Genomic DNA, 27010 nt, shown 5'->3' with positions numbered 1-27010 from the left:
ACAACTTAATTGAACCAGTAAACTACTTGTGAGACTGAGCACAAATTTATACCCGTCACCTATTTTCCTGCCAATATCAAACACTTCCACAGATTTTTTTCAAAGGGGTATACCAAAAACTTTGGAAGACACTAGAATGCAATGCCACATTACTTCCTCTTATTAATCATGCAGGAAAAGGGCAGGGGTGGTGGTGTGAACAGAAATGATGTAAAATTAGCAAGTCTTTCAATCAATTAAGTTACAATACTGCACATAAGGGCTCCCGTAAGAAACTAGACAATATTGCAAGCACTGGGAAGAAAGAAGTTATCCAGAACAACTAACAATTTTGCCAATTTTAAAGTTGCATTACATGTGGAACGAGGAATTTTTTTTCTTCTTGAGGAAAAGAAACTCCATTAAAATGTGAAACTATTTTAACATTCAATTTCAACAATAGTTTCTACAGGAAGGATTTAGATAGCTTTAATTTATAAAACAACATCTACAAAAAACCAGACAATCCATTTTGCTCCTAGGCAAGACTTTTCTAGTTTCCATTTGACAGTATTTTCACATTACTAAAAGGGACAAGAACTTTTATTGAGATATTTACATTCATCTTTTAAAACCCATGTTCATTGTCACATGTAAATGAAAAAACCCTCAGTACAGCTATTGTATTACAGAAAGAATCCAGCATTAACCTTAATTTAAAAAGCCATCAATCATGCCTAGGTTGAGTGATTTTTCTTCTATAAACTCACAGCAGACAAAAGAGTACCATAAAACTTTAGCAGTAGATGAGCCTGAGATTCCCAGGCTTTTGAGACCCCCCCCACACCCACACAATTGGCTCCATGCTTCTTGCCCTTCAACCTGGGTCATGACTCACTTCTTCGTAGTCCCCCTTTCCCAATCTGCACATGACTTTTTTAAGGGGGATGATTCAACTTAGACTCACTCACAGTCAGCTGCTGCTGACAAAGGGATTAATCCCAGCTCCATAAGCACCCTTATGGCTAAATCAGATATCTGAGCAGCCAAAAAGATCACTGACTACAGACAAATGTGTCTGAATATTCCTGAATATTACCTGTCCATGCAACAGGCACTATGGACTTGGGAAGGTGCAGGAAGACACAGAACCAGACAGCTTTAGTAACTGCAGAGAACCACCACCTGACCCACACCTACAAGTATTTCAGAGCTAGCCATACTTGTAGAGATGCTGCTGTAAAAGTCTGTACCAAGTCAGGCCTCACTACTTACTATTCTATCCAATACTCCCAACACCTTAATTCCCAGCTAGCTTAGTAGTTCTAGCCTAAAAATATATGTTGAATTGTTACAACTAAAAAATCGATACTTTTCAGTAAGAAAAATGAAGATGTGTGGGAGCAAGCTGTTCAGAGCCACAAAACACAACTGCAAAGCACCGTGACTGCACAGCATATTAAGGTTTCATTTCCAAAATGCCACTTCAAGAGTATCCTTCCATACCTAGGCAAACCATGAACCAAAAACAGTGCCTTTCCAGTCTCTGTACCTAGTTCATATATTTGGAGAAATCTTTTGTTGACTAAAAGATTGCCCTCCAGTATTCTTTCAAAATAGAGTTGTTAACAGAATTCTTATAGTTCTGTCTTCTAGATATGCCAGCTCAAAGGGCTCTCACTTAACACTAACAGAAGCTGCTTTTTATGAAGTTAACCTAGCTCCCAATTTACATTATGCTCAATAACACAAATACAACTGCAACATTCCAGAGCAAGTATTTTCACTTCCATTAAAGCATCAATTGGCATAAATCCATCTCATTCCAACAGTCAAGTAATTCAGAAGCCACAAGCAACCAAAGGCAGTAAAACAGAAATCCATAAAAAGAGAAAGGTTCTTCCAGATTTGAGTTTTGTGTAAGTTACAATAGGTTTTAATGCATTTATATTGAAAACACATTTTCTCTTCACGGTTTAGAAGCACCAAGAGGGATGAGACAGAGCAGTATTTTGAGTGAGGCAAATGGTGGTTGTACTAAAGGATTGAAGTTCCTAAACTCCTATGCTTGTTGTGTAAGTACATTGCTCTTAGAGCAGACAGTGGTTTTTGCATTTTACTTTTATCTATTTAGCTCATGCATCAACCTGCATTTGGACAATTTTTCACTAAGTTTTGTGGTTTGTCTGGCTGGGGGTTTCTTTATGCACAAAACTATCAAGAGCAGGAAGTAGGCCTATCACATATCATTAGAACACAGGAAAGTGGACAGATTGATCCAGATCAGTCATATCTTACCAGTTCCCCCAATAATATTCACAAAAGGTTTAGGGAACTGTCTACCAAAATAACATTTTCAGCACACCTTCTCAGTCTTCTTTTAACCCATAGCTTCAATCAAATTAACTAGTGTGCTTAAAAAAAAATAGAGATTTCATTCCTTACTCAGGCAAAGGTTCCCATTAAAAGTCCCATCAGAAGACAGCTTTTGCAGGATTCCTCTCTAGATTTGAATTCCAGATCTCCCTAACACTGAGTGTGACATGCACGTGCTGTTATTCTTCAATTAGATCTTCAGGGACACGTTGAGAAAAAAGTTGTAATAAAAAGTATTCCTTGCAGATTTTTCAACTGCACAGTATTTCATCACAAAATTCTCAAATACTTATTTCATACTTGGTTGATTGCTATCAGGAAGGCAACAAGGAATACTATATTTCCACAGACATAGATGGTTAATATAATCTGTTTAAACAGACAACCCTGCAAGAAAAGGGAAAGAAAAGTCATCAGTCTTTTTATTGATTTAAACAAAGAATCATCTGATTTCATAGCAGTTAGTTACCAAATTGTGACTCACCTCTGCTTCTGCAGATGTGAGTGACTGCAGTATCTGTACTCTGTCATCCTCTATCACTTCAACTGTTCATGGGAAGAAAAACAGAAGTCAAGTCTGCCCTTAAGAGGAAGGGGGGTTTCATTTTTATACTGGAGAAGTCTTGATCCTGTGACTAAGTCTCACGCAGCATCAAATCTGAAAAGGACTTGGAAGCTTCTGAAAAGGACTTGGAAGCTTCATTTGACATTTCATGACCTGTTACTATCACACTCACAGCACAAATGAAAAATTATTCTGAAGCTGACCTACAAAAAGTAAATTCTGGACACCGAAGTCAGAAAAAAAAATTCTCTTTTGCTAGACTGAATAATCAAAACATTGAGTTTTGAGCTAACACCTTTTCCTTTTACATTTTAACATAACTGGATTTAATTAAGTATTATTTTCATTAGCTAACGTAAGAACACTCATTGTCCAAAAACTTCAGGGTAATTCCCCTATTTCTCAGAAGTAATTACTGCAGTTAAATTTAAATTCACATCCTTTATAATCACTCCTTCACATGCCATCTTACACAGACTCTTAATTAACCACTCTTCAATTCTGCAGATGCCTCATCTCAGCCTTAGACACAGGTCATTCACATGTGCACAGTCATCTCCTCCCTGTGACACCAGCCACTGGAGCTAACAATTTCCAATGAAGTTACTACCCATCTCTTCACTAGACATGTTGGAGTCAGGATTTCACATTTCTTCCCTTGGTCAGTCAAAATGGCAAGCATTCAAGCTTGCCCCTGCAATAACAGCAATTTGACAACAATTAAATGGAAATTAAATCTGCATGAATTAACCTGGACTTAACATACCCAACTGGGATCAAAATTATGGCCAAAAATAAGAGATTCTCAGAAAATACTTACACATTTCAGTCTGCACATTTCAGTCCCACATGAACTATGGTTTGAGAAATGAGAAGCTACTATTTTAAATGGCACAAACCCCACTTTTCTAGAACACTTTTGTCTTGAAAACTGGTTTACTTCCATATTAATTTGTCTATAGGACACTACTACTCAAGAGTTACTCCCTTTCAGCTTCCAAGTTAGAGGCCAAACAACACCTCCTGAAATTCAGTCCACACTGGTATTATGCTCAGCAAGCAAGGCAACAACAGGAGTTTTGGTGGGTTTGTACCTTTACGAATGAGACAGTAGCTGTGTATTTCCAGAAGAACATCAGTACCAACATGCCAAGCCACAAAGCCAATCATCGTATAGGTGTCCCATGGATCTGGCAGGTCAAGTGCTGGCAGATCCATTCCCAAGAACATGGTTACCACTAGTCAGTAAAAACAAGATAAAAAAACCAGTAAGAATGTTGTGCCGGTATACTTTAAAAATGCTCTCAAAGCTTTTGTAAATAGATTTCCCATGTATTACCTAAAACTGCTTGAGGAATGAGGTTAAAGGAGTTCATACAGCAGAAAGTTGTTGGGGGTTTTTTGTGGGGGGGATAGGGGGTTGTTTGCATGGGGTTGTTTGCGTGGGGTTGTTTTGTAGTGTGAGGGTCGAGACAGGAAGAAAAGGAAAAGGCCAAGATGTTTTTTTCAACCTGCTTATTGCCCTATCACATTCCAGCCACATAAACACTAGCATTTGTGACTACCAACAAGACCAGTCACCACAGTATTAGTGCTTAAGGTTCCTTTGGAAGCTTGCCTCTATTAATAGAATTAAACCCAGCTTCTGGGTCTATAAGTGAAATTCCTGTCTCCTATTAAATAACACTGAACTATGCTACTGTAAGAACACTATTCTCATATCTTCCAGGACAAAAAAAAAAATTCTGAAGAAAAGGTCCTCATTACAGAGTTATTTCAGATTTATCAGTAATTCCTTTGGTTTTAAAGTTACTTTTTCTCTAAGTTGCATCCAATTGCCCCTTAAAACTCACACAAAACATGGCCAACAAGGAAAAGGACCTTCAGACATGCCTAGACTGGATGTCCATAGATGTTTTAGATGAACAACAGCCCAGACAAAGGACAAAGCTCCTTTAAATCAGTTAAATGAGAGTTACAATTATTACTTCTACTCACCAGCTAATATTCTAGCTGTTGTACCAGTACTCCAGTGAAACCAGTTAAACAATTGCCTCCTACAAAACAATAAAACACATTTTATTGATTACATAGTTGGGGGAAGGGGGCAGATGTCAAAGAATATTTTTGCTTACTTTCAAGTTGTGAAAACTTTCCATTGTAAAAAGAATTTTTAAAGTAACAGTCACATGTAATTCCTGTGGCTGTAACTTGATCAGTCAGTTGTACCTTGGCGCGTGACGAGATGGTCTGAAACCTGCCATAAGTGGTTGAAAGATTGCCAAGGCCATCACAGCACAGCCAAGATAAGGATGAAAACCTGCTTGCTAAACAGAGGACATTTTTCTTAAATACAATATCTATATAAACAGGGAGAAAAGATACCAAAAAGTTGCAAATTTTATTTATCATTATACTAGTAAGTTACAGTGGAGCAGCACCAGCAGAGGCAACAGGACACAATAAGCTGCCCTGCAGCCAGATGGAGATTGTTTGCCTTGGTAGCAGACACACTGGTATGTCTGCTCAAGGTTTGTCCCACCTTTTTGCTGTATTGAGAAATTTTACCAGCTGAAGAGCAGACTAATATGACTACAGAAGCCATAGTCCAAGCTCTCCAGCCTCAATCCTGTGTCTTCAGGATAGGCCTACTTTATAACTCATCCCAGCACTGGTCTTCTCTCTCACCTGAAAACATTTTATTTGATTTCCCTAGTTCACACCTGTAACTGTATTCTCCCACCTTGAATTCAGATACTCTCTAGACTTTCCAACTTTTTATGTCACCTTGCATCAGAGTACAGGTGACAGCAACAGGTATACAATCTCTGTCTAGTTACTGCTCCAAACTAAGCTTATCACTGGATGCAGTCATGTCTGAATTCACAAAAACACTTATTCCAGCAGGTTTACCATGCTAATGTCAGCCATCACAGCCTTACTGTCCCCTTCATATTCTCTAAAGAAACAGCAAGACCAAAATAGTACATAAAGAAACTGTGAGTAAGGAATTTATTTGGGGGAAAGAGGAAGGAAGGAAAACACTGAAGTTTTTCAGCTGTAGTTTAAAAGACACAACATTCCTCTTCTGTGTTGGTAGGATTTGAAATCAGCCTTGTTAAGAACAGCTTTCACAGAAATTTGCTTAGAAATAGTTCTAACATGTTAGTTGTCCATGGACCTCCTCACTCATTTAGTCCCACCTTTACCTTTGAGTTAACAAAGAAGACAAAAAGTACACACTTACTTGGCTCCAACCTCCTCGGTATACAAAAGGCAACACAAAAGAAATGCTTGTAAGCATGACTGTGGTCAGCATAAGCATACGATGCACCTAGAAAAGGTAAGTTTGCTTTTAGAAACTCTACAGCTTTCTTAATACATCATTTAAAGACATTAAATAGACCTTCAGTTAAAAGATATACTTAGTGCCCACTTTAGACTTTACTTTTACTAGTAAAGTAGGTGAACTTCTGATTTTTAATTGTTCCAACTTTATAAGATTACATGGTAAGATGTAAATCATACCATGTTTAGTCTATTTCTTCAATCTAGTAGGTTTATAGTTCTGCTTGCAATAATGCTAAAAAATACAGCTGGAGATATGTGGAGATTTTGCCCACCTGAAACCACAATTCCTTTCCAAATAGGAATGAATGAGACCAGACAGGTTTGAAGAATCGTGCAACAATAACACCAATACTAACTGTGGTAATCCAAGCAACAAACATCAGTGCTCCTGAAAATAGAAAAAATAAACACACAAGAAGTGCAACAAGGTAAATAATAGGTAACTTAAGTGCACGTGAATACAACTTTGAAAACTATGTAACAGTTTAGTCCATATGCACATGGTCAGAATTTACCTATGATTAAAAACCTATCACCTGGTTCAGACTACAGCTTTATAACCTTTATCTTCCTAGAGGACAGAAACACCCACGCAAAAGATAAACATACTTTGCCCACACAGCACAACAGAGCAGCTCTGCCTACTGCACATTTCATACATGCTAATACACTTTGTACATACTGGTGAGAGAAGCCATTCTATCACCAACTCCGACATCAGAGGATGAAAAATGACATTGCTACAATCTGTGTGACAAAGAAGGAGTGACAGTTCTGTCATGGACCTGCATTAAAGTCCAGTAGTGTGGGAGAAAAAATAACCGTTAACTTCAGTGTCTCCAGACTGCCAGTTGAGTGATTTCTCATTTCAAATAGAACTAAACCAAAAATGCAACTAGAACACCTTGAAATACAAAGAGATAGAGGTAAACAAGTCATAATTATAAATTTAAGGGAAAAGGCAAGTACAGGTTCATTTTCCTGGCAAAATGAATCTTATAACACTGTTCTCAAAATGAAAAATTAGTAGCTTCCCTCTGCCACCAGAGTATCAGATCTTGCTAGCCAACAGAATACACAACGTGAATGCCAGACAGTCAAGAGGGAATACCTATTCTGCAATAACTCTGTAGTCTCAGCAAGTCTAGAACTGGGATACAAAACTAGTAACTGCAGCCTACCATGAGCCTTGATAAGTCGCGGGGACCGGGAACCTCCAATATCCTGAGGAAGACCTGTGACGTTGTACAGTCCATCGGTGACCAGGGGCTGACGACGATGTTTGTGTATTAGTCCGCCTGAGCAGAGACACAAATTGGTTTATTTCCTGCTTATGAAAGCCACTGCACTTTTAAGTGTGCCCATTCATGAATGCAAGCCCTGTTGTGACAGCTGAGCATAATCATACAAGCTAACACACATTGTGGAAAGAACCTAACATCATCTAAGCTATCCTGCACACTTGATGCACAAAACCCAGCTCATTCAGCTATGGGAAATACCATTCTCCACTACATGCACAAGACATGAAGAATAAGTCCCTTTGATGTTAGTCTCCATTTAAAACGAGATGTGGCCAGTTCTCAAGAAGGTATCAGTTCCTCTCATCAAGTGAGCACACGTGTATGAGTAAATCTGCAGTAACTTCCACAAGCAAACCCATGATCCAGAGAAGCAGTAAAGGTGACTGAATTAAAGGCCTCAAACTTGGAAACCTTAGTTCAGACACCAATTCTCAGCTAAGCCACATCTTACAGAAGGGTTACTAACTCATTTAGAGCTGTTATAAGAAAAGCAACCGTACATAAGTCAAGCTTACCTTCACTAGCTTCCCCATCTGCCAGAAAGATGTAGTAACTGGTATCCAGATTAAATCTCCCTTTATAAGCAGGGAGACGAATACGCCTTCTGAAAGAACATTGAAGAACACCATCTGCAAGCCTCCATGACACGTCTTCAAGGGCATTCTGTAAAACAGGAGATATTTAACACCCAGTGTTTTCAGATTGCCAGAGTAATTGGCTTAAAAGTAACCCTGCAAAAGACAAGAGTGTCACTGATGTACAAAGAAAGAACGTGAATAATGCAGGGAAGGGGGATCCCTTCTAAATTGGCATACAAGAGGCATGTCAGTAAGTCAACATAGCAACGTACAGGTTGAACTTAATTTCACTAATTTTTCCAGCTCAAAAGATTAAACAATCTTTAGCCCAGGATATATCAGTTGCAACTGCAGTTCTAACAAAGGGACAGACTAATAATGGGCACAAAGTTTCTAAATAGAATAAGCTCCCACCATGTGACTATATTTACATATTAAATTTAGACTTCCAAAGTTAACATTTACTAGGAAGTAAGAGCCCAACCAATCTCACCTTCGAGAATTATGGATCCACCTTAGTATTTACACCTACTGTGCAAAATAAAAGCACAAAGCAGCAGCATACCTTGCTTCAAAGCTACATCTGTGAAAGCGTCTGAGTTGTTTTCAAACATACCTCTAAATCCAAGAGAGGATAACTTCGCTCCTTCAGATGGGCAGTGCTTACGTGAATGCGGTGATCCTCATTAACACACAGATACGCATCATCACCACCCTGCAGAGTTGAAAAGAAAAACATCTGTAGCTCAATAAAAAAACACCACTGGCAGTCTCCAAATGGTCTTTGATTTAATATAAGCAGCAAGACCTGAGCGGTTTCTGTAGTTAGCAGTTATCAAGTTGTTATTTCCCATCTTTCAAACACATCAGCATTATTACTGAGAAACCACATTAAGTCAAAGAGATGACACACAGAAACACATTATGATTCACACTCCCCACCAGAGTAACAACCACATTATCAGAAGTTTCTTTAATTATTTAGAATTTTAATAAATTAACTAGACAAGACAGAGAAAGATGTTGAAGCTATTTAAAAATCCACTTCAGTTACACGATTTTTTCCTCCACAGCTGTAAAAAAAGTGTTGTTAAGAACCAAGCGTTCCTGCATTAGGGATATGAATATAAATAGCATTTCCTTTGTGCAACTATGAATTTGTCAACAGCATCATCCCTTCATTTTAACGTAAGTTAGAAAGAAGTATCTTTAAACATTTTTTAAGACTGTTTGTATAGGAGTAACATTCCAGGATCAAATGCAAATGGTTTTCAGAATAACAACTCAGCCTCTGAGAGGTAAGATTTTTTGGATGGATAAATAAAGATTGATCTAACCAGGAATTTCAGTCAGACAGGCTGAATTCTACCATAAGAGAGATCCATAGGGAAATTCTACTGCAATTATTCACTCCTGAGCTAAAAGTGAATATCCACCTATAAGAAACAACTTGTGTTTTAGCACTATGGGAGAGTCACACTTTGTGTGACATCTGACAGTATTTCCATTTTCCATATGCATTTCCATTCAAAATTTACTAACATCACAAGAGCAACTACAGAAAACAAAATAGAACACTCACCATCCACTGGTCATGGGATAATGCAAATGCTAAATATCCTTCACTTGGACCACTCATTTCAATAAAAACTGAACTCTCCTCTTGTTGGAAGGAAAGAAAAAAACAGGAAGCACTTCCAGGATCACAATTTGAAGGGTTCCTAATGCAGAACTTCATACTTCCACAACCTGATGCACTAAACTAGACAAGCAAACAAACAAATTGTGAGCAATGAGAGTTTCTATTCTCTTCCTCCCTTTTCACCCATGGTAGAAAAAAAAGCATACAAGGAACAACAATGTCATCTGTGTCTACACACCAATCTCTTAAACCATGTCTACAATTACCCTAGGACTACTAAGTAAAATGGTGATGAATTCCAAGCTATATTTGAGTTGAATTTTCACTTTAAAGACATTACAATAGAATAACTTTGAAAAGTCAGTAAGAACTTCAGAAAAAACTTCCTTCGGTTTAATATTTGGAGAGGTAATATCAGCTGTAAGATGAGGAAGAAAAGAAGGGTACTCCAGCTTTGTGTTTACTTTTTAAAGTAGAAACTTCACTGATACACATTGAGAAAATACATTGATTACAAGTCACAGTTATCCTGGATCAAATAGCAACGCTTGGTCAATCCATTCAAAACTCAGTAACAGAAGTCAGTAACACAGATGAACTCTGAGAAGAAAGCTTCTGAGCCTGCGGTTGCTAAATAGGAAGTTATTAGCCAAGACCAGAGGAAGTCTTCTCCCACCTCTCATGACAAGTATGCATAATATCTTCTGGTCATTAATTTCTAAATGTTCTGTTAATCTTCTGACCTGTGTGCATGAAAACATTTAACCCTGAGAAGTTCAGGCAACTCAACTAAAACAGGAGGGCAGCTGCCATGTTCTCAGTCTTAGATATCAGTTACTCATCCCTCATCTCTCCTTTCCTGTTAATAGGCTGTAGCAATGTCATCTCATTAAATTCCATCCATCACAAGCATTAAAGATAGCCTGATTTAGGTTTATCATTACTTACTGGCTTTGATATGTAGGAAACTGGGTATGAAGTTGACATAGCCTCTGATGTTGCATGCAAAGGTGGTGTTGGGGACAGCACATCAGTCTGAGAAACAATGGGACCTGGAATCTTTACCCAGAAAATCCTGTATTTCTTCACAACTGTGGCTCTTAAAAAACACAACACATACAGAGTAATTACTGTATACATTTATAGTTGACCACTACTTTAAAAAGGAAAAAGAAAAAAAAAGGAAAAAAATTCTATAGTTCACACAAACTATTTGTAAAACCCTCATTATTATGGAGACATCTACATTTTAGGGATTGAAGTAGGAAAATACTTTAAATCTCAGTAGAAAAAGAATTTTAAAACATAATACCACATGCTGCAGCAGATAAACATTCATGTATGTGGCATAGATTAGAACTTCAGAGAAGAGTTGCACTGCTTTTATCCTGTAGTTCACAAAAAGCTAGTAGTGTAACAGGAGGGTATACATATCATTTGGTTAAATATAAGCAAAGAAAAAGATTCTTAACACTGTACACTACAGGTATGAGAAGTGAGAAGTTAACTAGAAAGAGTAAAGAAACCTCAGTTTCCAAATCCCCTTATATCCTCGCTGAAAGAAAAAAAAAAATAGAAAAGAAAAACCATCACCTTCAAGCTCTCCCTAAAAACAAGTGTCTACATTAACGTAGACTCTGCAGCAAGCAATGGGTGTTTACTTTTCAGTCCATTGGACCCAAGGACTTTTCAGTGCTGGACAGTATTTGACATAGACAATGGTACAGGCTTACCTTGTCTACATTTTAATAAATTAGAATTAATACTAGGTTTACTTACAGAAACTGTACATGTTTTGGAGCATCTCCAGGAGCAATCCAATAAACTTTTATTTCTTTCTTTTTTGATTTACTTGTGTGACTGACAGCTGAATTCTGGAAACACACACATATCAAGTGTTACACAGTGGATATGCATTTTGTTAGTAAACACCGTCAGCAGAGGCTGCAACTAAATCCTGAAGAGACACTGCACAACCCCAGTGCAACTGCCTTTTCCCCAGTCAGTCATGATCAGCTCAGGTGAAGTGTAGCGCTGCAACTTCCGCACACTAACAAACTCCAAGGCTAAAAGGAACAACTTTCAATCTGGAAGACTCCAGCAATGAGATAGAGGTCCCTGCAGCATTTATGCAGAAATAGTGAAGTTTTCTTAGTAAGATAATGCTCCACTTTTTGACAATAAGAGGATGAAGAGACAGTGCAATGACTCCTCCTTTTAATATTAGGAATACACCATGTTCATTGGGTACAAGTAAAAGTTATGTTACAAATGCTGCATTTTCCTGCAGCAGTCAACAGCCTTCTGTCACCAGGACAGTTTAAACAGCTCATAAGAATAGTCCAGAGCTGCAGTGAGTCACACCTCTGGACTCTGAGCTGGACCAATTTCCCAAGAGGCTCAATGAACTTGAACAGGATTACATAGATTAGCTCTGTCCTATTACAGACATAGTCTGTACAAGCCCCTCAGTGGCTATGCCCCATTTTAAGGGGCTGGGCTCTACCTTGGTCCGACCACATGTCAGCAGCTGAGAACGTCTCCGATCAGCTAACAAAAAAGAACCAACTGCAGGGCTATCCAGGTGTTCTGCATCCCGAGCTTGTATGAAAAAACCTTCAAAATCTGGTCCAGACAGATGAACTGAAGCAAGAAGAAAAGTAAAAGGAAGTTTAACTCTATTCCAGAAGAAGGGAATATTTCAACAATGACTACCAGATGCTCATTTTACAAGTACTGAATGATGCTTAATGGATTACCTATACAAGATTCAATTGCTTAGATAAATCCAGCTTAGAAAACTGAGGAAAGACATACTATAATACAAAGAAATACTTTCAGATATAACTGATACAATACCTTCTATGCTGTCCCCTGGTTTAAATTCAGTCCCATTCACTGTAATGGTGTGCTCAGGTGACAGTTGAGGAGAGCTACCATGACAGGGTACCATGCTAGTGCAGGCTTCTCTTACTTTTCCATTTGGATAGCCACCCACAGATGCAGAGAGGCAAACATACATCCAAACAGCAACAGCAAAACCAGGCAGCTCCATCTGTATAAAATAAGATTTAAAGGCAATTAGATACAATAAATACTTACATTACAGGTCACCATTCATCTTTAGAAATCAGCTGAATGCCTAAAAACAAAACCATGTTTAAAAAAGTATTCACGAGAAGACACCATTCCCAGCTGCTGAATAACTTCTGCTCCTGATAACTGCCAGACATTGCAAGAACGTTCAGAAACCATATTTCAGGCCATCTACAGGTTGTTGATGGATCTCTCTATACACTGGGTGGATTATTTCCCTCCATGCATTTTGACAGCATTTTTAAAATGTCTTTTGCCTATCCCTCTCATGTTCTCTCTCCAAAAAAAAAAATAAATTCAAGTTCCTTAAACATCTGCACAGGACAGATGAATCTTAAAACATGCTTCACAGATATAAAAAGATTGACAGCATTGAGGAACTACACAGCTACTATCTAGCCCACTTATTAATCATAGCTTCAAATTTTGCAGCGTTATAGACTGCCTTTTGTTTCCACAACCTGTATCTATTTCTTCACATATGACAAATAATTCCCCAGTAACAAGTTCTTCTTTCTGCAGGGAAACTAAAGTTGCCAAATGTCAGAAAAAAATTTTGTACATGCAAGAGTGAGAATTTGGTATGAAGATTTAGACAAAGAAATATGTATGTTTGTTGAAGACAAGACTTCTCCTTTGAACTCTTCCTTTTGGATATTGGACCTCTAGACAATTAGTCAAACAATGGGTTGCTTGTCACACTCTTGTCAAGGGAACAGTATGCATGAAAGACACGGGGTAGTAGGATGACAGAGCCTCAAACAGTTGTATGAGCCCCTAATCTCAGCTTTCATCATACAATGTTTTGCTCTGCCACAATACTGTTTTCACAAAAGCTGTGGCAATTGTTTTGCTACTCAGTAGCATGCAGAGCTTAGAGCTGTATTGTGGTTTACAGAACACCTTAGCCAACAAAAGAAAGTGCTTCCATGTCCAAAAGGCCAGGAGAACAGAGAAACTTCCTTTCAATCCTTAGGCACAAGAAGAAAATTATCAGCTCTGGTGGAACATAGACCAGGCAAGTAGGTCTGCCTTCTGGAAGGGCCATGCCCATTTTGCAGCAACTGATAAGAAGTATCAGGTTATGAAGTTCCCTGACAGCACGGATGGACATGAAGATAAGAAAAACACAGAGCAATTTCAGACTGAACTCTTGATACTTAAAAAGCAGTCAAATGAGACAAGGCACATCATTTGCCTTACACAATAGGAGCCATCAACTTCAACTCAAGTTCTATACATTCAGTGCTAAAAATCCACAATTTCCAAGGCAATGCTACATTTGTACTTCAATGTAAGGGCTCCTCAGAAACTTTACAACAATAAATAGAAGAAAATCAGAGGCAAGAGTGTGTTGAACAGTTAGGTTTCAAGAACTAGAAAATAAAAAACCAAACGCTCAACTCCTCCCAAATATTTAAGATAACATTATGATCATATCTTTAACTGCTAGCTGAAGTATTTCCTTCTAGTTTCAATACTTCTCCAAACTTTTAAAAGTTTACATCAAAATGATTTTATTCATAAGCTAAAGAAGCCTATAGAAAGCTAAAAGTTAAGGCTCAGTACAATTATATGTACCAGAGAAATTCTCAAAACAAGAAGAGATAAGGCTGCATATCACAGAGACAAGGAAAAGACTAGGGTAGTATTCTGCTTTAAGTAGAAGAGGATGTGGTAGGGATGTAAAATGAAACAAGAAATATTCTTTGTCAGATTCAACTGACTCAAAAGCTGGCAGAAGAAAAAGATTAAGCAGAGATTAATAAAATTAAAAAAAAAAGAAATCTGAAAAATATTTGGATAAACAGAGTGCAATAAGTTACTTCTTCTGGTGTTGAAAATAATCCCTACAGTCCCTGCAAGTATCAACAGCTAAGAAAGCCCTGATAGCCTAATAGCTCATGAGCACAATGCTCACACTCCAACTCAGGACCTCTTCACAGAAATTATCTTCTTTCAGCTGTTTAACTTCATTAGCTGCATAGTGTGAACTCTAAAACTAACTTCAGAGAGGAAGAAGAGATGAGATAACAGGCAAGGCAAACATACTGTCAGTTCAAAGGTACAAAAACTACCATAGACAGAAATTTTCTCCTGAGCACCATCAGATGACGGCAAGCAGAAGAGGAAAGAGCCACCTGAAGGGGAATAAGCTATATTAATATAAGGGGTTTATGACACTTTCCTTTAGAAATATACTGGGAAAGCAGTCTTGCTGTTGAAGAGTCACCCTCCCTCTGAATTCATAAAAAGAGCTTGGGTTGACCTCTTCTGCTTCGTTAAAGGAGGTCACATCACATCGGCTGGATTGAGAAAGGACAGAAAAAAAGTAGTGTTCACATTCATAGTAATCCATTACATTTAAAATACAGACACACACACACCTCCCATGCACACAAAACATACAGCCTCAGCATCTTGTTCTTTCTAGAAAAGAGAATTTCAAGGGCTTATGTGTTTCAAAATTATTTTTATAACCATTTGAGTGTAGGTACTTACCTTACAGGCCGTCCTCCTGTTACAGCGACAAAGTCTGAGTAAAACTGCCATTGGCTCTCTACTTGTAGTAAAACAACTTCTATTACTTTGTAATCCCTTTTATTTGGTTTGCATCTAACTGTATTAACCTTTACTGTATCCAGGAAGCTTGTCTGAAAAAAGGAACAACACACACACAAAAAATAGTAAGCTTTATAAGAGCATCTTTACTTCAGGCAGGTATTTTACACAGCTTCCCTACACTTCAGCTGAAATGCATGAAGCTATCATGAAACACTGACCCTGCAGCTTCTTTGGCATTATCAGACATTTACTTCCCCAGACCTCAAAGAGTTTCATACTGAGTAAGTACTTAATTATCTTCTGGTGCAATTAAGGGCAGGAGGAATCTACAACCAACTTTTGATACCTTTTTCCTCCACATCTTAGTTGACACAAAATTGCAGCATGATTTTAAAGCTCATTATGCATTTACTTCCTGTCAAAGAGACACTTTATTTTAAAAGAAGAAATAATCTTAAAAATATGGTAACTTTTGTCTTTTTTCTATGTATCTAACCAAGAATGAACAGGATTTTGCCAGTCAGTTGTTTACTTTAATTATTTTACTTGGGCAGCTGCTCTGCATTTAATCTTTAAGGCCCTAACCTTGCAAATTTTTCTCTATATGAAGAACCCAAAGTTGGAGACTGACCTAAGAAGACACAGTTTGTTATCCCAACAAGTAAATCCAACTACAGCATGAGCACATTTACTGTCACCGTTATCATAGGCCATCTCCTATGCATGTCAATGAAGAAACTAATATCTTCATAACAAGCAAAAAAGATGCCAGAGAAACTTGGTTGGCATGGCTTCTACATAAAATAAGCCATAGCTTACCTCTATTCATTAAGGCACGCAGGTTTAGGAGTTTTCTCTAAAGAAATTCAGAAATCTTGCATGAGAGGCAGCAGCTACAAGGTGCTTTAAAAACGCCACCAGACCTTCCTTTGCTTCGTAACTGCAGTATATGGTCTATGAAGCAAATACAGTTCCCAAAAAGCTTGCAATATCCACACTCTGAGCACTCACCGGTGTGAAATTAACCAAAGCACTCTGGAGCTACAGCAGCTCCTCAGCCCCGCCCGCCCTCGCTCCAGGGAGCCCCACTCTCCTCTCCGCCACCGCTGCAGCGAAAAAGGGCGGGGGGGGAAGGTGCGGCTGTACCAGCCAGCCCTTTTCTCTGCTCGAGCCTCCCCCGTGGCCGCAGCGCTTTTCTGGCTGCGGGGACGGCCCGCACACGGTGCCCGAGGGGCGCGGGAGGGCCCGGGGCGGGGCGCGGAGCCGCGCCCGGGGAGCCGCGAACCGGAGCGCTGCAAACGCTCCGTGTGCCCGCCCGGGGTGCTGCCCGCAGGGAACCCCCGGAACCGGGCCCTGGAAGGGGTTGGGGCGCGTAATTGCTTTGCAGTCTCCCAACACTGGACGTCGGGATGGCCGTCCTGGTTTAACGAGAGTTTTACTGAGAGGTTGTCCTTGTCGAAGCTTGTAGAGCTCATTGGCGGTGCTATTCGTGCGCCGAAAGACGGTCACATACACCGGCTTGCAAAATCAGGCGTTTCTTATCGAGAAAGCAAATAAGTACTGGCTGTAACTGGGGCTTTGCTGGCAGAAACTGCAATTGCTTACACATCCTTCTCTGATTTCTGTATTGTTTAAATCCAAGCTCTCAATTGCTCACAAAGAGGCACAAAAAGACAATTACTTAAAAATCCAAGGGGAATTTTGCCCTCCACAGCATAGAATAATTGCATTTGTGTTAAAAAACACCTTGACTGGAGAGCTGTAGTAATTCAGTTGCTTACTAGCAGTTCTGAGCAGTTCTAGAGATCTTAGTACTATTCATTTGGTAATATTTTCTTAAAAGAACTATCTACTAAAATATAGCAGACTAGGAAATGCTCTGTTACTGTTCACTGTTTTCTCAGTTTCTATAAAAGCAGCATTGATCTTAGAGGTACCCTGTAATAACATATTAAAAAATACCTTTAACATGAAAAACAATAAGGGATTATTTTGCCTAATCAGAAAAATTATTTGACTATTACACTTGTATTATCCTGCTCATGGGAGTCACTGGGAAGCTGAGATCTCACTCAGTGTATGAAGAAACATAATGCATAAGCAATACCTTGAAGTTAAATATAGCTATTTCCCCCTAGCCAGGGGAAAAAAAAGTAATTCTGTTTACAACTACATTCATAAAGTTCCCATATATGAAAGAGTTTGATAAAATTGCAGGCCTAAGTACATACATGTTTTATTATGTGCTTGTGCGTTTCTAACTAATACAGATACATTATTAAGAAGACAAATAATAACATAAATACATTCACAGTAAGAAAACTGGTGACCAGAGGGACCAATATTCTTGACAATATTTAGGTTCATAACTTTCACAGAGTATATTGTAAATCATATACAAATATTTTAAGATATTATTTTAGGGTCTTGGCTTGCTGACAGAATGAGGTCTATATGTCTGAAACATAATAAATACAAGTATATATGGAAGTAATTTCCTCCTTGAGACCAACAAAGAGGGAGAAAAATGCAAGTTACAATTCTGTTGGAAATGGTAATCAGAGTTTAAGAAGAAAAAACCATTTATCTGTGAAAAGCAAAGGGCTAAGGGAGGGAATACCATTTTGCTTATCATTGTATGGCTTCTCTTATTTCAAAAGATGTTAGCTATTGCTAAAGAGCTTTAAAGCAAGAAAACCAGGAAAACACCAAGAGAACCAGCCGAAAACATCCCAACTCTCTAACTACTTACTACAAATACCCATACTACTTCTGCACGGGCAATCCTCAATCTGTCTGGAAGGGCTCTTTTCAAACATTCCAGTCTCCTTAAAAAAATAATAAAATCAATAGTTCTGCAGCCTTAATGATAATGTTTCTATGAAAGGGTACTGCATGCTAATTTGCTAAGTGTCACATCCAGTATAAAGTAAATAGAATGCATTAGGTTATATGAACTAAAAAAAGTCCACAGCTGCATCTTCCTTGTCGTGTACTGCAGCTGTTGTTAGTGCATTCATAATAACTCTGTATTTATTACAAAGCAGATGTTCTAGCTTAATCAAATGAGATAGAGACATAGAGGGCTGGGGGGTGGGTTTGAATATTCCTGCAAGCCTGAAGAGAGATGAAACTGCGTAACCTACTATTGACTTGTGTCAGAGGATGAGGATGTCAAGTCGCAAATGAATGACACAACATCTAACATGAAAAGAAGCTGATGACTCTGTTTGCATAGTTTATTATAGGGACTTAAGGAAGTTAGTGAAAGCTTATTATTTTGAAAGCAACAGGAATTTTGTAGAGGAGACTTCATTCCAAGTATATAAAGGGAAATTTCTCTTGCTTAAGAACCGAGAAAACTATTTAGTAAATATATATAATTTTGGAAATTAACTACTGTGCAGTCCAAGGTTTATACTGATAGCTATTCTATTTTTTAAGCCCAAAGCTATATGGAAAACAATAAGCCATTGAAGCTAGATCTGAAGAGAACTCATGTTACTATGTGATTGCTTCTAATCAACTTTCCTCTTAGGTATTAAGCTAACTATTCAGCAAAATGGTGGCATTTTAGAAGGTCAGACCTTGCTCAAGTTTCATACATATGTGCATTGGGCTCTATGCTACTGACAAGGTTATCACAATAAAACGTCACTTGAGTTCCAATCGAGTGAAGTGCAAATAGGCTGCATCCCTACCAGATTGTTTTGATGATGGATAATTTGGATCACAGATTTTTTTGCTACTAGCGTTACCTATTTTGAAATACTGATGTGCTTGAAAAAGTGTATTTGGATTTGGCTAAATGCATGCTGGATACTAGGCTTTCTCTGAAGATAACAGTCCTGGCACCAATATTTACTCACCTATCTCTTGCCTAAACTACACATAAGAGACTATGCATTTCAAGATTTTTCAAGCCTTCAGCATTTTTCAAAATTTTCAGCATTACTGTCTTAGTTAAAGATGCATTAGGGAATTAATAACAATATTGTTATCTCAGATATGAAGAATTCTTCCTACCAAACCAATTTGTATATGGGGGGGGCGGTCCTCCCAAAGAGAGGGGAATGTTGAGTCATTGAAAAATCCTGACCATCTAAAAGGAAATAAATGATGATAAAGTCACAATGTAGGATGAGGTATTTTTCTCCATAATTAATAATGTCTTTTCCCTTAAGCTCTGGCACTGTTTCATACTTACCTGTTTTACCAACTTACTGTTAATTTACAAACTAGATTGAACTATTCCCCTTGTGTTCAGAAATTTCCTTCTACTGTATGCATTTTTTTTTGTTGTTCTTGTTTCTCTTTACTAATCACTTTTTTTTTTTTTTTTTTTTTAATGTCACACATAAAATTCAGACTTGGAATCGTATTTATATGAAAATACTGCTTTACCTAGAGGTAAAGCGCATTTTACAGTTTTCAGTCAATGACTGTAAGAAGCCACCTGGTGGCAGTAACCAATCAGTCAAATAAGGTTTGCCAGTGGACTGGACAGAAACCTGCTTTGGCTTTTTTATCTCTACTGTGACACCACAGCTGAACTACCCGCACCATAGCTTTCTACCAAAATACGTATCCACTTTGACTTAAATAGATTTTTTTTTTTAATTACTTCCTTGCTTCTCTGAAAGGAAATCATTAAGATTGGTCCCCTGATATCAGTTTGAGACAGGTCTGTATAGGTGTTATGATAAAATGACACACAACCTGTCACTTTTCTGAGAGTCTCCACTTACGCAGTGCACAACACAAATAAATTGATTAAGGACTTCAGTAAAATCATTTCACCCAGTTCGAGTGATGTGGGTCAGTGCTTTATCTGATGCACACTATCAAGTTTTATCTGATAGAAGTACTGCATTATTAACTTTATTGAGTTTTCTATATTTTCTGACCATTGCTGTGATGCTTTTTTAAATTATTAATTTTATTTTATCAGCAAGATGTGATAAGTTTCTATTGTTCTGCTTTACAGGGAGCAAAGAGCTTGCTGGCAAAGGCATTGACCTGTAAGCTTTGGTTTAAGGCACTTTAGACCTGATTACAGAATTCGTAATGTGAAGCTAAGATTAACTGAATCTTGTACAATGCTCTCTCACACATTTATCAGTTTCTTTGCCAGCCAATCTCAATTCCACCTTTGCTCCCCAGCTTTTTTCCTCTGCCCTTTCACTTGGATTAGGAACTAATTTTCCTACCCTTTTTCATCTCATCTCAGAAATCCTTTCACAGACAACCCATTTCCATTTCTCCACCTTTTCTCAGCAGCTCCTAATTTAACTCCTTCATGGCTTCCAAATGCATTCTTTGTGCAGACCCAGTATGTCTGTGGGTTTTGCAGCTGCTCTGAGCTCAAGCACAAGCAGTTCTGGTGGAGGGATGATGGATGCACAGCACTGTTAGTTGTAGCAACACTCTAGTTAGTACATGCCCAGTGCCCCTGCGGGGAAACCATGTGGTGAAGTTTGAGTATGCTCCATGGGAAGGGCTGCAGGGATTTTAGCTCTTACTTTAGCAAGTCTCACCTAAATGTTTGCAGAGACTTTCAGAAGCTAATGAACTGGTCAGACCATAACACAGCTGGTAAAAGACATATCCAGCATTGTGAGCTGTGAGAAGAATAAGGGAGAGAAGATACTTTCATACCAGTTTTCAAGTCCTGTAAGCAGCAATGCTCAATTGATGAGCAGAGGGGAGTATCAAGCAAAGTGTAAAGGGACCCAGTCCAGACATACTATGGAAAGCTGCCTCCTGCAGAGTCAGGTTAGTACCTAGTCACTGTGGAAGCCAGTACCTCCAAGGAAGTTCCAAATTTTCTCAGAAGCAAAATATCAAAGCTGTGCTATTGTACGAGACACTAATTCCTCCAGCTGAAATGGAGAGCCAGTTCTTTGTGCAGGGATAGGACACTCAAAAAAACTGGACAGCAGCAGCAGTTTGTCCCAAAATACAGCAGTAATTCCTAGGTCCTGGGCGTTCACATAGGAACCACTGCCCAGTTATGGGCAAAGTACTTCTCATCAGTAATCCTAAACTTAAATTCCTGGATAACCAAAAGACCTGATGATATCAATAAGACAAACACTAAGGACTTTTATCTTCTGGTAGCAGCATTTGGAGATGGTTCAACTGTAAATGTTGAAGAAGGTGCTCTGATTGCTGTACAGCAAAAGATTTGCCAGTCTGAACTCCAGCTTCATAGCTGGAAACCCTAGTGCAAACCACTCTTGTGTCATCTTCCCTGTTCTTGCTGCTCATGTTTCATACCTTTTAAAACAAATGCTTGCTTTTAAAACAAATGCTTGCTATCGTTATACATTTGGTGAAATATTCTCCTTCTGCAACATATTACACCGTGTTAGCCTGTTTAAATTATCCTGGCTTGAATTCTGCCTGCACTGAAAGATTACAGAGTAGGGCTACAGTCCCCAATATTAGCTTCCAGATAACTTCAGGTAATTACTTCTTTGCCTAAAAATCAGATTTCTAGAACAGAAAAGCACTATCTATTGTTTACTATTTGAACTTAAAGAGCTATCTAGATAAGATTTAAGGATTATTATTTTAATGGACCAGGAAAATATTCATGGTATTCTCAGCATAGTTTGATATATCAGGAAGGAACATCATAAAGGAGATGGAGTGTGCAAGAGACACCCTGAATATTTATTTTTGAGGAGGAAATATAAAACTGAAAGAGTAGATCTGTTTGATAAGACATTGTTACAGTTCCTTTAGGAATAGATCCTCTGAATCTTAAATCTCAGCATATCTCCCTACTGTTAAATGGAACAATTCACAGGAAGATAAAAGTGCTGGTAGTGGTTCAGCACACTGGTATGATACGTTCTCCTTCTACAACAAAAATTGGCCCAGTAGATGTGAATTAATTTTACACTTAACTAAGTTAAATGATACAAGAATATAATTCAGATACTTAGTTTTGTTTGCCAAGTCACCACGTTTGCAGATTATTAGTATCAAATTAATGTGATGCTGTTAGCTAAAGCACAGTCAAATATATCTTAAGCGCTTACATGGAAAGCTACCTTTAACAACATTTTATATGCACCTCTTTAAAGATATTTGCATTGAGTTTTACAATTTTCTATTAAAAATTAAACTCTGTTGAAAATTAACTTTCTATGGATGTTAAAGCATTGATTGTTTGAGGCCACACAGTAAAAGAATGGCCAAACTGGACTTAAAAACAAACCAAAAATGTTTCTGCAATCCAAAAGTTCATGATGATACCAGGTTAATCTTTGAAAGGTCAAACCAACACTGCCTTGCAGGAAAGGCCAGTAAGGACAAATTAAATAAGTTACTGGTCCTAGCCTCTCCATCTCATATGATTTCTGACTTAAATAGACATTTTTATTCCAGCCTATCATTTATTCACTGCCTATCAGTTTAGACTGATTAGACATTTAGAAGGGATTTTTGAAAAAAAAAAAGTTATAGATGATTAGGTCAATGTTCTCACTAACGTTTTCACTCAATACTGGATTCTAATGTCCAAGAACATATACAAATTTCTGCTGAGCACACAACTGTCTAAGAATAGCACTTGTTTTCAGTCACTGCATAGCAAAGATCTAACTCAGAAAAGACCGCAGTTTAATCAAACTGCAGAGATATGGTTTTAAAGAAAAGGAGCTTTCTTTCAAGTTTGCATTTCTGGTTGAGAAGTCCCCATTAGAAAACAAAAGCTAGACAGAAGACTCAATATCTCTTAAGCTTCCTATTGTTTGAACAGTAACACGGTGTTATTTCGTGAATTTACAGGGCATGAGTGTGGAGCATTGAGAAAAAATGTGCTCACTTTAAATTTTATAAAGTCTCATATTTCCTGTACACAGGCCAAAGGAATCTGCTTTTCATTTTAGTTAGATGTGCAGTTAAGTTCTCTCTATGCTAGTTGGCTTTTACTGTTGTTATTGGGAACTATTTTTCTGTTATTAAAAATAAAAAATGAGTGCCACCATGTAAGTACTCTAAGTTCCCACACTTTACAGGCATAACCTTTAAAACAGGCATAAGCAATATGACATTAGTGAGATGTGACAGTGAAAAGCTCCCCAAAGTGTATTGACACTACTACTAGGATAAGTGTTCTCTAACACTGTGTTGCAAAACAGGAGGCAAGAAAGGAGGACCACTTAGGAAGGTGTATGTAAAAGGACTGAAGAATTCTGGTCTGAGTACATTTGAAAATGCTGCAAAATTATTTCCTGATAATTAACATTGATATGGTATGTACTCTCATTTTGAAATAACTATTGATCATTTCCTGCTGTGGTATATCATAATCACTCACAGAGAAACTGCAAACTGAAGATAAAATGGCACTGTGAAAACCACCCCTTAGATGCCAGAGTAGCAAATGCACAGTTGGTGTTGGCTGTGTCCTAGACAAAAGTGCAATGCTCAAAGGTAGCACTTGTGCATTCATGTTTTGCTGGTGTGGTTTCCATGTGGAGAAAAACTGCTCAATTTACATGTGCCAAATGAAGAGAGACCCAAAGTCTGTAAGGGATGGGCCAGCATAAGAGATTATGCCAATGGAGAAAGGATTAGAGAAGTCTGCTCTCTCTCCTGATTGCACTTCATCAAGAGACCTGCAACATTCATTATCTTTGAAACAGTATTTTTTATATGGAATTGAAGGCCAATGATATGATATTGTTTCAATTATTAAGTGATTTCACAGTAGCTAGGAAACTTTTTTGCTATGTTGTAAATCAAGTCCTTCATTTACACTCTTCACATCTGGTTTAGCTACAGAAACAAATGGTCAAAATAACTGCCTCGGGATTGGTTTCCTAGTGATTTTTGTCAAAGACACTAAAAAAAATCATTTTTCATAAACCTGGGTACATTTCAAAATCTGTCTCAATGCCTAGTATACAAGAGATGTGCCAGTGCAAACCTAGTAGTTAGGGTAGGGTGAGTTTCCGTATGGAATAAGGAAATCAAAAGAGCCACGTTTTAAAACTTAGTAGCAGGAGAGAAATAGCCTTTAATAATACTCTTTTGGCTCTTCTCTTGCTTTTCACAAGGTATTCAACATGCACTTCAGGAAAACTATTTATGCAAAGGACTTGGTTACATAGGCATTATTTACTCTCCCTCTCTCAGAGCTGTTCTCTGTGTAAGCAGCTCATGAGACTTCTAAATGCCAGCCCATTTGCAGTATGTGACAGGACAACAGCAGGCCTGGAGGAAAGGACGCTTGTGCAAGGCTCTGTGGCAGATCAACTGCAGTCACTTCAAGCTACTGAAGCTTGCTGAGGACCCTAGAGAAGAAGATGGTCCAGATCTCTTTTAAAAGTTACCTCCATTGGTTTTGTTCCTATGACTTCCATAACTGTTGAAGTTTCTTGTATTTCCCATTCTTGTGTTGTATCATCCTCTTTTCGGGGACACATCCAATTCAGAGGAAACAGCCAGCATACCAAGAGAGCCAGGATTCTGCTAGGTGCAAGTCTGTCCTGTACACAAACACAGGCCAGCAAGCTGAGTGAAGAATAAGGGGGCTAAAAAAGACATGGACAATGGGAGAATTCTACTGGGCACTCAGGAAATATCCATGTGAAATAACTCAGATTGTAAGTATCACATCTGAATCATATCTGAATGAGCCTCAATGAGGTGAATCTTAAGGGAACTGCACTTACGGGGGGGGGGGGGGTGGTAGGGAGGGCGGCTTCCTTTTTCCTCCTTTCTGTCTAGGGACCCTAATATTATCAAGGACATACAAGTTGACGTATTCACACCAAGATGAAAACCTTTCGCAACAATACCAAAAAGCATTAACTGTAATGAGGAACAAACAGATTTCTGGAAATTTTCAGAGGGAGGAGCAGGTGAAAGAGAAAATAAAGGAAAAATAGCTACAAAATTATAAAAAAACATCAGTTTGAAAAGGGTAGAAGTGTTTCCATGAATATCAAAAGCCTTTGGACTTTCCCTAAATGCACAGTAATTAGATGAACACCCTGCAGTAAAACACGTTTATAAGGGTATGCCTGGGATGGCTGCAAGTAAATGGTTAAGCCTAAATTGTTTTGCAGATTCCTTCCAATTCCACAAAATATACCACATTTGAGAAGAAGAAAGAAAAAACAAACTCAGTGACTGTAAATTGAGAAGCACTTTTTTTTAACGTATTTCTAGGCAATAAAAATAGACTGACCTTCCAAAGCTGCAAGGCTGACCTTTACACTGGGGTGCAGTTAATGACTTCGGTGGTGAGAGGCCTGGAGCAACTGTCCCAGGTGTTCTGCAATACAAAGCAATGGTAAGGGCTGTCTGGTGTCAGCAGTTCGGATGACAGTATGCTGCAAAACAAGAGGAGTGTGGGGGGTTGTTCTGGTGTTTGGGATTTTTTAAAAAACCATGCTACCTCTTGGTCAAAGACAGATCCACGGAGTTTGTCCACACACTATATATAGCACTTAAACCCTGGCTGACATCATGTTTTTTCAGCAGCGCAGCCTATCAGGATGGAGCCGGCTGCCCGGCGCCGGGAGCTGGCCCTGAGGCAGCGGGGCGGCAACGCTGAGGGAACTCGGCGGAGCGGCGTTCCAGTCACGGCAAGGAGCGGCTGGGCCCAGAGGTATCAGCCGCGATACTCCAGGCAGCCTTTAAAGCCACCTCGCCCTCAGCGGAGTGCTCGGTAAATCACACAGAGCTCCGGACCCAGGTGCCCGGGCCCCTCGGGGACACCTCTCGTGCCTGTGCGCACCAGCCGAGAGTAAAGGCGCTGGTGGGGCTGTGCCTGTAAAAGCTGAGACAGGAGACAGGTACCACCACGCCGCGCTGTCCGACAGCCCTGCCGGGCTGCAGGGTCCAGGCTCGCGGAGAGATCAGCCCGCTCGCTGCCGCAACAGCGCGGGGCACGGGAGACGCCCCTGGGGTACCCCTGAGATATCCCTGAGGTATCCCTGAGGTATCCTCTCCCTTCAGGGCGCGCTTCGCGGGGCCGCGAGCTGAGGGGCGGGACCGGGAGCCAAGGGGCGGGGTCGGTTCGGCGGGGCGGGGCCGAGAGCGGAAGAACGGGGCTGAGCAGCGCCGGGCAGGGCGGGGCCGGGGAACGGAGGGGCGGGACCCAACGGGGCGGGGCCAAGCTCGGAGGGGCGAGGCCGGGTGGAGCCTAGAGCTGAGGGGCGGGACCTAACGGGGAGAGAACGAGAACGGAGGGGCGGGGTAGTCCCGGCCCGGCTGCCCTGCAGCGCCACCGGGGCGGGCCCTGGGCTCTCGCGGGAGCTGCGCCGGCGCCGCCCGTCTCCGAGCGCGGCCGCCGCGGAACCAATAAACTTTGTTAAAAAAAAAAAAAGGCAAGGAAAGGGCAGGAAAGCAGAGGTGCCGCCGTGGCTGTGGGCAAGTGCGTCACTGACCGCCGAACCAGCTCGGGGCGGCCGCCGCGGGCAGCCCCAGCCCCGGCTCCGCTCGGCCTCGGCAGCCGTCGCTCTCCGCGGGGAGCGGCGCCTCCGCCGCTCTGCGGGCCCGCCCGTGAGTATGGTGGGACGGCTGCGGC

General features: G+C 39.6%; 2 protein-coding genes across 9 annotated transcripts in view; one reads left to right on the top strand and one right to left on the bottom strand.

Moving 5' to 3' along the window:
- Positions 1-585: 585 nt before the first annotated feature.
- On the bottom strand, positions 586-26411 carry FRRS1 (ferric chelate reductase 1). 5 transcript variants are annotated; one of them, XM_082287128.1, is made up of 19 exons: positions 26281-26411; positions 25667-25753; positions 24807-24962; positions 15394-15545; positions 12655-12850; positions 12302-12438; positions 11575-11669; positions 10744-10894; positions 9736-9915; positions 8770-8868; positions 8091-8238; positions 7453-7569; positions 6544-6659; positions 6168-6254; positions 5150-5247; positions 4919-4977; positions 4015-4158; positions 2840-2901; positions 586-2742 (listed from the first exon to the last, which is right to left on the bottom strand). In XM_082287128.1, exons 4-19 carry the CDS (start codon positions 15442-15444, stop codon positions 2650-2652), a joined length of 1833 nt encoding a protein of 610 aa, XP_082143254.1. In that variant the 5' UTR covers positions 15445-15545; positions 24807-24962; positions 25667-25753; positions 26281-26411; the 3' UTR covers positions 586-2649. The 5 variants fall into 5 exon arrangements, with proteins under 5 accessions (XP_082143254.1, XP_082143253.1, XP_082143257.1 ...); XM_082287127.1 differs by lacking the exon at positions 26281-26411 and adding an exon at positions 25877-26068; XM_082287131.1 differs by lacking the exon at positions 24807-24962.
- The window catches only part of AGL (amylo-alpha-1,6-glucosidase and 4-alpha-glucanotransferase), a 37792-nt gene continuing 36429 nt past the window's right edge, over positions 25648-27010 (top strand). Inside the window, exons 1-2 of one of the 4 annotated variants that reach the window (XM_082287124.1) lie at positions 25648-25771; positions 25960-26089. The gene's annotated coding sequence lies outside the window, so the exon portion shown is untranslated. Of the gene's footprint in view, positions 25772-25959; positions 26150-26196; positions 26423-26721; positions 26986-27010 lie in introns of those variants that run through there. The other 3 variants (XM_082287123.1, XM_082287126.1, XM_082287125.1) reach the window with 3 other exon arrangements.

The sequence above is a fragment of the Coloeus monedula genome, assembly GCF_965178545.1.
Source record: "Coloeus monedula genome assembly, chromosome: 9".
NCBI classification, from domain to species: domain Eukaryota; kingdom Metazoa; phylum Chordata; class Aves; order Passeriformes; family Corvidae; genus Coloeus; species Coloeus monedula.
The sequence above is the reverse complement of the archived record's forward strand: the minus strand, read 5'-3'. Positions and strand labels throughout refer to the sequence as shown.

Excerpts from the sequence above, each read along its gene's own strand:
- FRRS1 (XM_082287128.1), bottom strand. The coding sequence starts at position 15,444 with ATGGCAGTTTTACTCAGACTTTGTCGCTGTAACAGGAGGACGGCCTGT. Across the intron at positions 12,851-15,393 it reads ACAGGAGGACGGCCTGTAAG|ATGGAGCTGCCTGGTTTTGC; the intron begins GTAAGTACCTAC and ends TATTTTATACAG. Across the intron at positions 8,869-9,735 it reads TATCCCATGACCAGTGGATG|GGTGGTGATGATGCGTATCT; the intron begins GTGAGTGTTCTA and ends TCAACTCTGCAG.